The 13,139-nt window shown below is 42.2% G+C and overlaps 1 protein-coding gene across 1 annotated transcript in view; it reads left to right on the forward strand.

The window, feature by feature from the left end:
* The window catches only part of LOC124595059 (polypeptide N-acetylgalactosaminyltransferase 1-like), a 323,552-nt gene that overhangs the window by 174,569 nt on the left and 135,844 nt on the right, over positions 1-13,139 (forward strand). Inside the window, exon 4 of the mRNA XM_047133626.1 lies at positions 3,354-3,534. Within this exon, the coding sequence (XP_046989582.1) occupies positions 3,354-3,534 (181 nt within the window). The remainder of the gene's footprint in view (positions 1-3,353; positions 3,535-13,139) is intronic.

Genomic DNA, 13,139 nt, shown 5'->3' on the forward strand with positions numbered 1-13,139 from the left:
ATGGACTGCAGCCAGTTTAATTCTTCATTATGAATGAGACCAATTATATGGATTGGTGACGTCATTTAATGTGTGGGGGCTCAGAATTTTATTGAGTCGAGACGTCAAACTAGAAGTAACGCCGCAGTCTCCGTAATAAGGGTGCTCTAAGTGCTGAATAGAGTTGCGCTCTACGAAAATTACAGTTCGATAGTTTTGGTGCACTGCATAAATAACACAGTAAATCGTAGGATTACCGGCAGTATTGGTATAACTGGTAGGAAAAGAAACATAAATGATTGCGTAGTAGAGAAAATGAGAAGCGACGACTCCTATTTGTGTTTTGGTTGTTTATTTTGCACATCATTAGAACCGCACATAATTCAGTGTTAGCCCGTTATGTATTTTACCACAGCACGTTAATTGCACTTCATAAGTAATAAAAAAAGGTGATTGCGTAACGTGTGCGCTTTCATGGAACCAAAGCAGTTACTTCTGATGCAAATACAGTTTACATGCACAGACATAAAAAATATGTACAGTTGTTGTTGTTTTGTACTCAATAGTAAGTTCTTCATCGTGTTCAAAGACAAGAGTTTCCTGTTACTATTGATAAATGCGAAAGCTGATCGCGAATAACAGAAACATGTTTTATATAAGTTTGACGAAGTATTAAAGCGATGCTTCACAATTTTTAGCGTTTTTTTTTTTTTACTTTAACTATTTGTTGGGAAAATTGCGTTTTCTAGCGCTATATGATAAATCTGTATTGTTTTCTTTATTTTTACTAGAACATCCCTCGGTTTCACGTTACAAATCAACGATTTTCGAATGAAACAATGACAACTGCAGTTTTACTTTAAATATTGTTTATTCTTAAGAACAGACAGGAGGATAACTGAGCATATGTATAAAAAAAACTTTCCGTATGTTGCCCGGCTGTTTATATAGGGTGGTACACGCTTTTATAGGTTGTAGAAACGACTCAATAGATCAAGTTTTGCCGGCCGGTGTCGCCGTGCAGTTCTAGGCGCGCCAGTCTGGAACCGCGTGACCGCTACGGTCGCAGGTTCGAATCCTGCCTCGGGCATGGATGTGTTTGATGTCCATAAGTTAGTTAGGTTTAAGTAGTTCTAAGTTCTAGGGGACTAATGACCACAGATGTTGAGTCCCATAGTGCTCAGAGCCATTTAAACCATTTTTGATCAAGTTTTACATATGAACCCACGTCCGGAGACGTCATCCAATGACGATACAGAGCGCCAAAGATACAGGCGCCAGCACCTGTAAGTACATACAGAGTAATTCCGTGATGATGGTAGAACCATTCTGGGACGATGGAGAAGAATAACTGTATCAATTGGTAAGGGACCCTGTACCGGAAACGGACGAGTCGAAAGTTATAAGCGGAAACCGTTCTGATACCTCTGACAGTGGAAGACGCGATCTTGAACTGTTGTTGCTAAGATTGTAGGGTAGGCAACTTTCAGAGGTGCTAACATGGACCAAAACAAGAAAAAAGTCAAGTAAACATGGGCTCCTAGACGCATAGCGTACGAGTTATGAGCACTTGCCGAATAGAGGAAATGTGTTTCACAGTAACAAAGATAAACAAGTGCTCATAGATCCTCAGGTACGCATTTTAGAGCCCATGTTTGCCGCTCATTTTTTCCTTGTTTTGGTCCGTACTATCACCTCTGAAAGTTGCCTACGGTACAGTCTTAGCAACAACTGTAGCATTACATGTATTCCACTGTAGGAGCCATCACAACGGTTTCCGCTTGTAACTTTCAACTCGTTTCCATTACAGGAACCCTTATCTCAAACTGAAACATTTATCCTTCTCCATCATCCTAGAAGTCTGTAACATCTTTCTGGACATAGTTTCATATTTAAAACTTCATCGACCAAGTCTCCTCTACAACCTCTAGAAGCGTGCAACGTGAGTTGTGAAACACCCTGTACATCCTCACTCAGGTTCTAGACGGTTCACCACATGCTGTTCGTAGTAGATCTGGTAAGACACCGATTGCATACCTAAAGAAAGCGACCGTTAGGAGATAACGCCCAATAGGTATGCAGCACACCCAACGTATAGGTAATGCGGGTGCAATCTTAACTGATCTACATCTACATATATACTCCGCTAGCCACCAAGCGGTGTGTGGCGGAGGGCACAATTCGCGCCAAAATCATATTTTCCCCCCTCTGTTCCACTCGCGGATCGCGCGAGGGAAAAACTACTGTCTGAACGCCTCAGTACGAGCTCTTATTTCCCTTATCTTTGAATGATGATCATTGCGCGATTTGAAAGTTGGTGGTAATAATATATGCTCTACATCCTCGGTGCAGATCGAATTTCGGAATTTAGTGAGCAGCCCCTTCTGTTTATCGCACCGTCTACCTGCAAGTGTGTCCCACTTCAAACTTTCTATGAGATTTGTAACGCTCTCGCGGTGGCTAAATGTACCAGTCACGAATCTTGCCGCTCTTCTTTGGACCTTCTCAATCCCTTGAATCAGACCCAACTGGTAAGGGTTCCATACAGACGAACAATACTCAAAGACTGGACGAACTAACGTATTGTAAGCTATTTCCTTTGTTGAAGCACTGCATTGCTTCGGGATTATACCAATAAACCGCAATCTAAAGCCGGCCGGAGTGGCCGTGCGGTTCTAGGCGCTGCAGTCTAGAGCCAAACGACCGCTCCGGTCGCAGGTTCGAATCCTGCCTCGGGCATGGATGTGTGTGATGTCCTTAGGTTAGTTAGGTTTAATTAGTTCTAAGTTCTAGGCGACTGATGACCTCAGAAGTTAAGTCGCATAGTGCTCAGAGCCATTTTGAACCGCAATCCAGAGTTCGCCTCACCCGTTACTTGTGTAATCTGACCATTCCATTTGGCATCATTTCGAATAGTCACACCCAGATACTTGACGGACGTTACCGCTTCCAAAGCTAGTAGGAAAACTACCGTAGTCAGCGCTTTACTTACGGTAGTTTTATAACTCTGGTGCTGAGCACTGTACTTTATTGTCGACCCTGCTTTCGAGACCAAAAAGCGAGGTCAGCGGTCTCATCGGATTAGGGAAGAATGGGGAAGGAAGTCGGCCGTGCCCTTTCAAAGGAACCATCCGGGCATTTGCCTGAACCGATTTAGGGAAATTACGGAAAACCTAAATCGGGATGGCCGGACGCGGGATTGAACCGTCGTCCTCCCGAATGCGAGTCCAGACCGCTGACCTCGCTGTTCGGTCTCCTCCACAAAATCAACACAATCAACCTGCTTTCCAATCTGGACTACGGACTATGGTAACGACCGCGCCAGCAGTGCTGAGAGATCGCATTGGAGTACATTGTGAGTGTTGGTGTTACAGAGGAACTGGACGGGAACGCGTTCTCGCCCGTGGCCGGCGAGGGCCGCGACGGGCAGCCCGTGTTCCTGCCGCCTGCCCTGCAGGGCCGCAGCCGGCGGCTGTACCGCGTCAACCGCTTCAACCTGGTCGCCTCCGACCGCATCCCGCTCAACAGGTCGCTGCCCGACGTCCGCAGCAAGAGGTCAGTCGCACGGCCACCGGCCAACCGCTGTGCTCAAATAACTACCTCCACGCGCTTGCTTTGCTCGTCTGTACGGAACCCTCACAATCCATTTTGTTTACACTAAACTAAAAAGGTATTGTAAAATCGTCTTTGCAACAACACACGTTTCATTTTGTGATCTCTCAGGTTTTCTCGACGCGATTGGTGAATACTGTGCTTCGGATTTTCGCCCGAGTTGTTGCTTCCTTTAAAAGCACAAAACGAAGTGTGGCTGTAAGAGAACGGAACTATTGCTGTAAAACATTCTGTCAAAAACACACATACTTAGTGAATATCCAGTTGATTCTTGGAGGACCATAGACCTACTAATAACTTGAATACACATAATTAACGTTCCACAATAATATTTAATACACTAGACTCTAGCTAATCCGGCCCTCAGTAGTCCGGCCTCTCAGTTATCCTGCGCACATCCAAAAACACGTGCATAAAGAATCATCATGCGCAAAATGCTTAGTTAAGCAATGCTTTATCTACTGTATTTGAAACTGTAGTTTTCTTTACAGATCCGAATTGTTGTGTTGTTGTGGTCTTCACTCCTGAGACTGGTTTGATGCAGCTCTCCATGCTACTCTATCCTGTGCAAGCTTCCTCATCTCCCAGTACCTACTGCAACCTACATCCTTCTGAATATGCTTAGTGTATTCATCTCTTGGTCTCCCTCTACGATTTTTACCCTCCACGCTGCCCTCCAATACTAAATTGGTTGATCCCTTGATGCTTCAGAAGATGTCCTACCAACCGATCCCTTCTTCTAGTCAAGTTGTGCCACAAACTCCTCTTCTCCCCAATTCTGTTCAGTACCTCCTCATTAGTTATGTGATCTATCCATCTAATCTTCAGCATTCTTCTGTAGCACCACATTTAGAAAGCTTCTATTATCTTCTTGTCCAAACTATTTATCGTCCATGCTTCACTTCCATACATGGCAACACTCCATACAAATACTCTCAGAAACGACTTCCTGACACTTAAATCTATACTCGTTTTTAAAAAATTTCTCTTCTTCAGAAACGCTTTCCTTGCCATTGCCAGTCTACATTTTATATCCTCTCTACTTCGACCATCATCAGTTATTTTGCTCCCCAAATAGAAAAACTCCTTTACTACTTTAAGCGTCTCATTTCCTAATCTAATACCCTCAGCATCACCTGATCTAATTCGACTAAATTCCATTATCCTAGTTTTGTGTTTGTTTATGTTCATCTTATATCCTCCTTTCAAGACACTGTCCATTCCGTTCAACTGCTCTTCCAAGTCCTTTGCTGTCTCTCACAGAATTACAGTGTCATCGGCGAACCTCAAAGTTTGTATTTCTTCTCCATGGATTTTAATGCCTACTCCGAACTTTTCTTTTGTTTCCTTTACTGCTTGCTCAATATACAGATTGAATAGCATCGAGGAAAGGCTACAACCCAGTCTCACTCCCTTCCCAACCACTGCTTCCCTTTGATGTCCCTCTACTCTTATAACTGCCATCTGGTTTCTGTGCAAATTGTAAATAGCCTTTCGCTCCCTGTATTTTAACACTGCCACCTTCAGAATTTGAAAGAATTCCACTCAAAACATTGTCAAAAGCTTTCTCTAAGTCTACAAATGCTAGAAACGTACGTTTGCCTTTCCTTAATCTATTTTCTAAGATAAGTCGTAGAGTCAGTATTGTCTCATGTGTTCCAACATTTCTGCGGAATCCAAACTGATCTTCCTCGAGGTCGGCTTATACGAGTTTTTCCATTCTTCTGTAAAGGATTCGTGTTTGTATTTTGCAGCCGTGACTTATTAAACTTATAGTTCGGTAATTTTCACACCTGTCAGCACCTACATACTTTGGAATTGGAATTATTATATTCTTGTTGAAGTCTGAGGGTATTTCGCCTGTCTCATACATCTTGCTCACCAGATGGAAGAGTTTTGTCATGGCTTGCTCTCCCTAGGCTATCAGTAGCTCGGTCAAAATGTTGTTTACTCCCGGGACCTTGTTTCGACTTAAGTCTTTCAGTACTTTGTCAGAATCTTCGCGCAGTATCATATCTCCCATTTCATCTTCATCTACGTCCTCTTCCATAATATTGCCCTCAAGTACATCTCCCCTACTCCTTCCACCTTCTACCTTCCACCTTTCAGCTTTCCATTTTTTGCTTAGGACTGGTTTTCCATCTGCGGTCTTGATGTTCATACAGGTGGTTCTCTTTTCTCCAAAGGTCTCTGTAATTCTCCTGTAGATAGCATCTATTTTACCCCCTAGTGATATATAGTTCTACAACCTTAAGTTTGTCCTTTAGCCATTCCTGCTTAACCATTTTTCACTACGTGTCTATCTCATTTTTTAGACCTTTCTATTCCCTTTCACTAGTTTCAGCTATTGTTTTTTATATTTTCTCCTCTCATCTATTAAATTTAATATCTCTTGTGTTACGCAAGAGCCGGCCGGAGTGGCCGAGAGGTTCTAGGCGCTACAATCTGGGACCGCGCGAACGCTACGCTCGCAGGTTCGAATCCTGCCTCGGGCATGGATGTGTGTGATGTCTTTAATTTAGTTAGGTTTAAGTAGTTCTAAGTTCTAGGGGATTGATGACCTCAGAAGTTAAGTCCCACAGTGCTCAGAACCATTTGAACCATTTGGTACCCAAGAATTTCTTCTAGCCCTCGACTTTTTTCCCCACTTTATCCTCTGCTGCCTTCACTATTTCATCTCTCAAAGCTACCATTCTTCTTCTACTTTATACCTTAACCCTGTTCTTGTCGTTCCTTAATGCTCCCTCTGAAACCCTCTACAAACTCTGTTCCTTTCAGTTTATCCAGGTACTATCTCCTTAAATTCCTACCTTTACGCAGTTTCTTCAGTTTTAATCTGCAGTTCATAACCAATAAATTGTGGTCGGAGTCCACGTGTGCCCCTTGATATGTAAAAAATTTAAAACCTGGTTCCAAAATCTCTGTCGTACCATTATATAATCAGTCTAAAACTTCCCGGTGACTCCAGATCTCCTGCATGTGTACAACTTTCTTTTATGATTCTTAAACCAAGTGTTACCTACAATTAAATTATGCTCTGTGCAAATTTCTACAAGGCGGCTTCTTCTTTCATTCCTTAGCCCCAACTCCCTTAACCATCTGAATAATTTCTTTTATCTCGTCACATATTTCCTCAGTCACCTCCACATCTACGTAACTAGTTGAAATGTGTGTGAATTCCTAAGGGACAAAACTGCTGAGGTCATCGGTTCCTAGACTTACACGCTACTTAAACTAACTTACACTAAGAACAACACACACACACACACACACACCCATGCCCGAGGGAGGACTCGAACCTCCGGCGGGAAAGGCCATAACTAGTTGGCATATAAACTTGCACTACTGGGGTGAGTGAGGGCTTCGTGTCTATCTTGGTTACAATAATGCGTTCACTGTGCTGTTCACAATGGCTTACCCAAGTTCCTATTTTTTATTCATTATTAAACCTACTTTACCCCTATTTGATTTGTTATTTCTAATCCTGTAGTCACCTGACCAGACGTCTTGTTCCTCCTGCCACCGAACTTCACTAATTCCCACTATATCTAACTTTAACCTATCCATTTCCATTTTTAAATTTTCTAACCTACCTGCCCCATTAAGGGATATGACATTCCATGCTCCGATCCATAGAACGACAGTTTTGTTTCTTCTGATGACGTCCTCAAGATAGTCTCCGCCCGGAGATCCTAATGGGGGATTATTTTACCTCCTGAATACTTTACCAAAGAGGACGCCATCATCATTTAACCATCCAGTAGAGCTGCATGCCCTCGGGAAAAATTACGGCTGCAGTTTTCCCCTTGCTTTCAGCCGTTCGGAGTGCCAACACAGTATGGCCGTTTTGGTTAGTGTTACATGGCCAGATCAGTCAATCATCCAGACTGTTGCCCCCTTCTTCAGGAACCACAAGTTTGTGTGGCCTCTCAACAGATACCCCTCCGTTGTGGTTGCACCCACGGTACGTCTGTCTGTATTGCTGAGGCATGCAAGCCTCCCCACCAACAGCAAGGTCCATGGTTCATGACTTTGGCTTATACATTCATATAGTTTAATATTTGAATATTTTGTAACACAAAATTTATTAGTTCAGAGTCTCTCTAGGTATTACACGTTTTGATTGTGTTTTGTGTCGATATAGTCGTAAAATTTCACGTACGTATCTTTCTCAAACAATCTCTGTAAAGCCACGAATTCTACCTGAAGTTATGTTGACTATCTGTTTCGCGTTACGCTATAGGACGATGACCTACAAAGGCCGATTCAACTAACTATTAAATAACTATAATTGTGGAACATTAATACTGTTTATTCAAGTTATTAATAGATACTGCCTCGGGCATGGATGTGTGTGATGTCCTTAGGTTAGTTAAGTTTAAGTAGCTCTAAGTTCTAGGGGACTGATGACCTCAGAAGTTAAGTCCCATAGTGCTCAGAACCATTTGAACCATTTTTTTCTAACCCTACAACGCTCCATGCGAATTTTGCATTGATAGAAACAGTGCTGGAATTCTTCCTCTGTCTGTACATTAATGAGGCGTGCGGCTTTTTCTTTGACTGCTTCAATGTACTGAAATCTTGTTCATTTTAATGCAAATGTGAGCTTGGGGAATAGATAAGACACATGGAGTCACATGATGCTAGGTCAGACAAATAATGCGGGTAGTCTGAGAATGGGACGCTGTACTTCCCCAGAAACCTCTTACCAGACAATGTGTTGTGAGCCGGTGGGTTGTCTTGAGGCAGAACGCATGACATTCTCTTCCACAAGGCGAGTAGTTTTCTTCTTATTTTCTCATGGGATTTGATCAAAAACCTAACGATGTTAATGCTGATTAACAGTTTGACCTACAGGAACCCAATGAAGACACACAATTCTATCAATATTGGAAAAAAACTCATCATCGCTTTGAATCCTGACTCGCTCATTCGGACTATTTTGCCCCTGGCGAAGTGGAGCCCTTCAAATGCATGGATTGGCGCTTAGTTTCTGGATCATTTGAAAAACCGAGATTCGTCACACGTTATCACTCTTTCCAAGAAATAAGGATCATTTCCAATTGTGTTCAAAGTGTCAGTACAAAAACAATTTTCACGAGTATCTTTTTCTCCGAATGTAAGAATTGTCAGCTCCAGTTTCGCACACCCTTCTCTCATTTTAAACTGATCATGTAAAATTTGCCACAGTTTCTGCAACAGATCGAATACTCAACCGACAGTCATATCGAATTAGATAACCTACTTTTTCGATACTTTTATCCGTTTTTTTTTTTATTAAGGGGCGTCCCGGGCCTGAGTGATCGTCAGCGGCTTCTCGGCCGTCTTGGAAACGCTTGAACCATTTAGAAACTCGCGTATATGATAAACTGTATTCGCTATGCAAATCTTATAGTACAAGTTAGGTTTCAGGGGCAATTTTTTCCAAGTTTCATGTTAACCTTCACGAGATACCGTTGCTCTATTATTACACTTACCATTTTTTCCGGCAAAACAAGATAACAGCTCTTGCAGAAACGATGGACACGGCCACACTGATTTGTCTACATGCACCAGAGATGGCGCATTTGGATGAGAAGGCATTAAGCTTCACAGCTATTGGTCGGTAATCTCTGACGCATGCGTACTTGCTGTGTGACAGCATCAGTTCCGGTATTTTATAGCCACACTTCATATTTCGACGACCGACCCAGGCGCCGCGTTCAGGTGCTCAGAGTTTTGTGGCTGCGTGTAGTTGCCACCTCCACCCTAACCAGACTGTCTTCTATTGCTGGTCTCACGCCACTATTTACAGCCGAGTTCGATTTCTCACGCTTATTATGCCATTTGCGGCTCTTTTTGTTTATCAGGGCTCGCACTGATATTCTGCGAAACGCAAATTCCCTCAGTGATTTCCAACTTACTTTATTAAAATCTCGCCGGCCGTGGTGGCCGTGCGGTTCTAGGCGCTGCAGTCTGGAACCGAGCGACCGCTACGGTCGCAGGTTCGAATCCTGCCTCGGGCATGGATGTGTGTGATGTCCTTAGGTTAGTTAGGTTTAAGTAGTTCTAAGTTCTAGGGGACTGATGGCCTCAGATGTTAAGTCCCATAGTGCTCAGAGCCATCTGAACCATTTTTTATTAAAATCTCGCTGGCTTCACATCCATCACAGTTAGAAAACCCTGAGAGAATTTGCATTTCTTGGAATATCAGTGCGAGTCCTGAAAAACAAGAGCCCCAAACCGGCATAATGTTCGTGAAGAATCGAACTCGGCTATAAATAGTGGCATGAGACCAACAATAGTTCACAATCTGATTGGAGTCCGGGCAGCGAGTAGACGTAATCGCAGCACCTTTCGCGCTCCAATACTTTTTCTGTACACTGGTTTACTTTGGTTGATTGTATGTTGCAAACAAATGAGATTGATTATTATTATACTGGAACTGGCTTGTTACTAAATGAGCAGTTTTGTTACTGTAACTGAATAGAATGCACAACATATCCATCTCTGCTACAACTGTCGTAATAATGTTCTGAAATTATTTCTGTTATCGAAAATAATGAAGTTACCGTACGCAATGCTTAAAGAGCTCCAAACCTTGCAGTGGATTTTTCGTCAACATTAATAATTAATCAGTGCCACGGCTAGCACTAGAGCGTGAGACTATCATTACTAACCAGAAAATGATTTCTCTATAACTTTCACCAGTCCACAATTTTTGCATAGCAAGATTTCCTTTTGAAACAAAGTATTTTAACTTTAACAGTGTCAAAGTATACAATATTAGCAGCCCGCGTCCACCTGTGAAACACAACGTAAAATCTGCTGCATTGTGGTCCGATCTCGAACTGCTGTAAGAAACAATTTTAAATTCACTTTTTACCTGACCGCTTATTGCGGTATGATGGCCCTTATTATCAGATTTGAATCTGCCGCAGCGGCGGCTCGTTCCGCGTGTCGCAACTCTGCACCAAAAACACTACTTAAAAGGCTGAAAATGTCTTAAATAAATGGGTAAAATACCAGGCGAGCTTTCTAATAATACCATGCGAGTCCTCATTAAATAACTATATTTAAAACTCGAATAATAACAAGTTGAGACACATTTCTTTATAATCAGCACCTAATGGAGTCCTGCTTACAATCTTGACAAATGAAAGCTACCTATGCGTTAAACATTGCGTCACAGGTTCCTCCCTTCTACGTGACTCCAAGAAGACGACAACGACATTATTATTCTTACACTACTATTTATACAATGGCAGATTGTCATGAAATCTCTGATTTTTTCTTTACTAATTCTTTTCTGTGGCGGTTTCAGAACTCGCCGACACATATTATTTCACAAATCTAGTACGTAATCCTTTACAAATACAAAATATAACGTAATTATCTCTATTCCATTGTTATTCAGAGTCCACAGACGTAATCTGTGCCTATATATAAATAAAATTGCAATTACATATGCGGCGGCGCGGTTCCTTTTACGACGTACCTGTGAACATAGTCTCAGCAGATCAACAGTAGGGAAGCCGAGCGAAACCTACTGTACTTCGACGTGAACCAGGCTGCAACTAAAGTCACTAATCTACGTTTCGGGAGAAAGTTTTCACACGAAATGAAAGGTTGGAAATTTTGTCCTTAATTAATATATTCTGAAACTTAGGTAAACAAGTATCACTGCCAAGCCCGTGCTAGTCTTAACACAGTCACTCACAATCCCTTTCACTCACGTTAGCAAGTTTATGGTGTTGCATTTCCCGAAAACGTAATAGCTACAAAAATACGGATTGTTTTTGATTGAGAATGCTCGACAAATATTAAGTATGTCGGTACTTAATGCAGTCACAGCTTTTAGCCACCGGCCTGCTCAATACGCCAAGCGGAATTTGTCTTTCCTCGTCACAAAATTCACCTAAAAATTCCGAAATTTCTACACACCCATCGGAATAATTATGCAGTCACTTTACAACACTTTTGATGTCTGAAACACTGCTAGATCCGGAAACTTACCATTTCCATCGGAACTACTAGTATTACACACGTCCGAACTGTTTCATGGCTAGGTTCCGACTCCTCTGTAGAATACTCTAACGATAAGTCTTCTCTACCAGCAGAGAAAGGTGCGCGAAGAATATTGCTTTACCATTGGTCAGTTTACTCAACAGCCAATAGCAAAACAACATTCTCCCGCGTCAATCCGCGCTTTTCATCAATAACCAATCGCAAAATAGTAAAACTAACGACTGCACTTTTTACCGACGTAATTATCTAATATGCTCAAGTTTTGTTTATGCATGAAGTTATTTACTATTGTTATTTATACCTGAATTAAATTTCCCTCTACCATAAACGTACTTTACAAATCTATTCTACAAAAATCCCCTTTCTCCACATCCATACTTCTTCGAAATGTTCCCACACTAAATCCCACTACACAACTCGTTAAACAATTATCTTCACATTAACTTTAAGCCACACTCACGCGTCATTCATACTGCTAAAACACATTTATAACATTTTACCTACACAAAAAGACATAATAACACTTTATGATAATACTAGGGCAGTTTATGAAAAACATTCTATTACTTTAGTGCGCTCTAGTGGGCACAATCGAAACTAAAATCACAGTCCCCTATCCAATACTGTCCTCTATTGGCTTATACATAAACTACGTGCGCGTCCAGTCTGGCGTCACCATCTGTTACTATCCAGCTCTGAGACACATCTCCCACTTGACCGCCTCCAAGGCAGGATAAGTATACGGCGCTACGCCTCACATAGTTATAAAGCATGTTTTACCAGGAAACGTTACACATCCTGGGCCAGTCGTCTGAATACACTGAGATGACAAGGGGGCAGAAGGGACTGGCGGGGAGGGGGAGAGGGAGGGGGGATGTTCAAATGAACCACACTGGGAATCCTGGAGAACACCTGAAGTTTGCGTTTCGTCGTGTCAGGTATGCTCCTCACACATTCTAAGAGGAAAAAAAAAAAAAATGACGCACCACGGAGGAGTTCTCTAAATTGGTCGGAAATCGGTAGGTGTAATGTACAAATACAGCCAAAAATGGTTACAGTTTTAGAAAAATTTGATGATTTATTGGCAGACAAACGGCATGCATACCTGCTGAGGAGAAAGTCACAGCGGTAGGCCAGCAGTAGTTCAGCACCTTCTGCATACAAACTCTCAACCGGGCTTGTGTAAAAGGTGCCAGTGGCCAAATGGCTGCCACAGTGGTGGATGGTATTGAGACGGCATACGAGGGGTCGATGTGCATATGCATAAAAAAAGCTCCCATAGTCTATTTTCCAACGGACAAGTTCGGAGTAGGCATTAAAATCTACGGAGAAGAAATAAAACCTTTGACGTGCGCAGATGACATTGTAATTCTGTCAGAGACAGCAAAGGACTTGATAGAGCAGTTGAACGGAATGGATAGTGTCTTGAAAGGAGGGTATAAGATGAACATCAACAAAAGCAAAACGAGGATAATGGAATGTAGTCGAATTAAATAAGGTGATGTAGAGGGAATTAGATTAGGAAATGGGACACTTAAAGT

Source organism: Schistocerca americana, chromosome 2, assembly GCF_021461395.2.
Source record: "Schistocerca americana isolate TAMUIC-IGC-003095 chromosome 2, iqSchAmer2.1, whole genome shotgun sequence".
Lineage (NCBI taxonomy): Eukaryota > Metazoa > Arthropoda > Insecta > Orthoptera > Acrididae > Schistocerca > Schistocerca americana.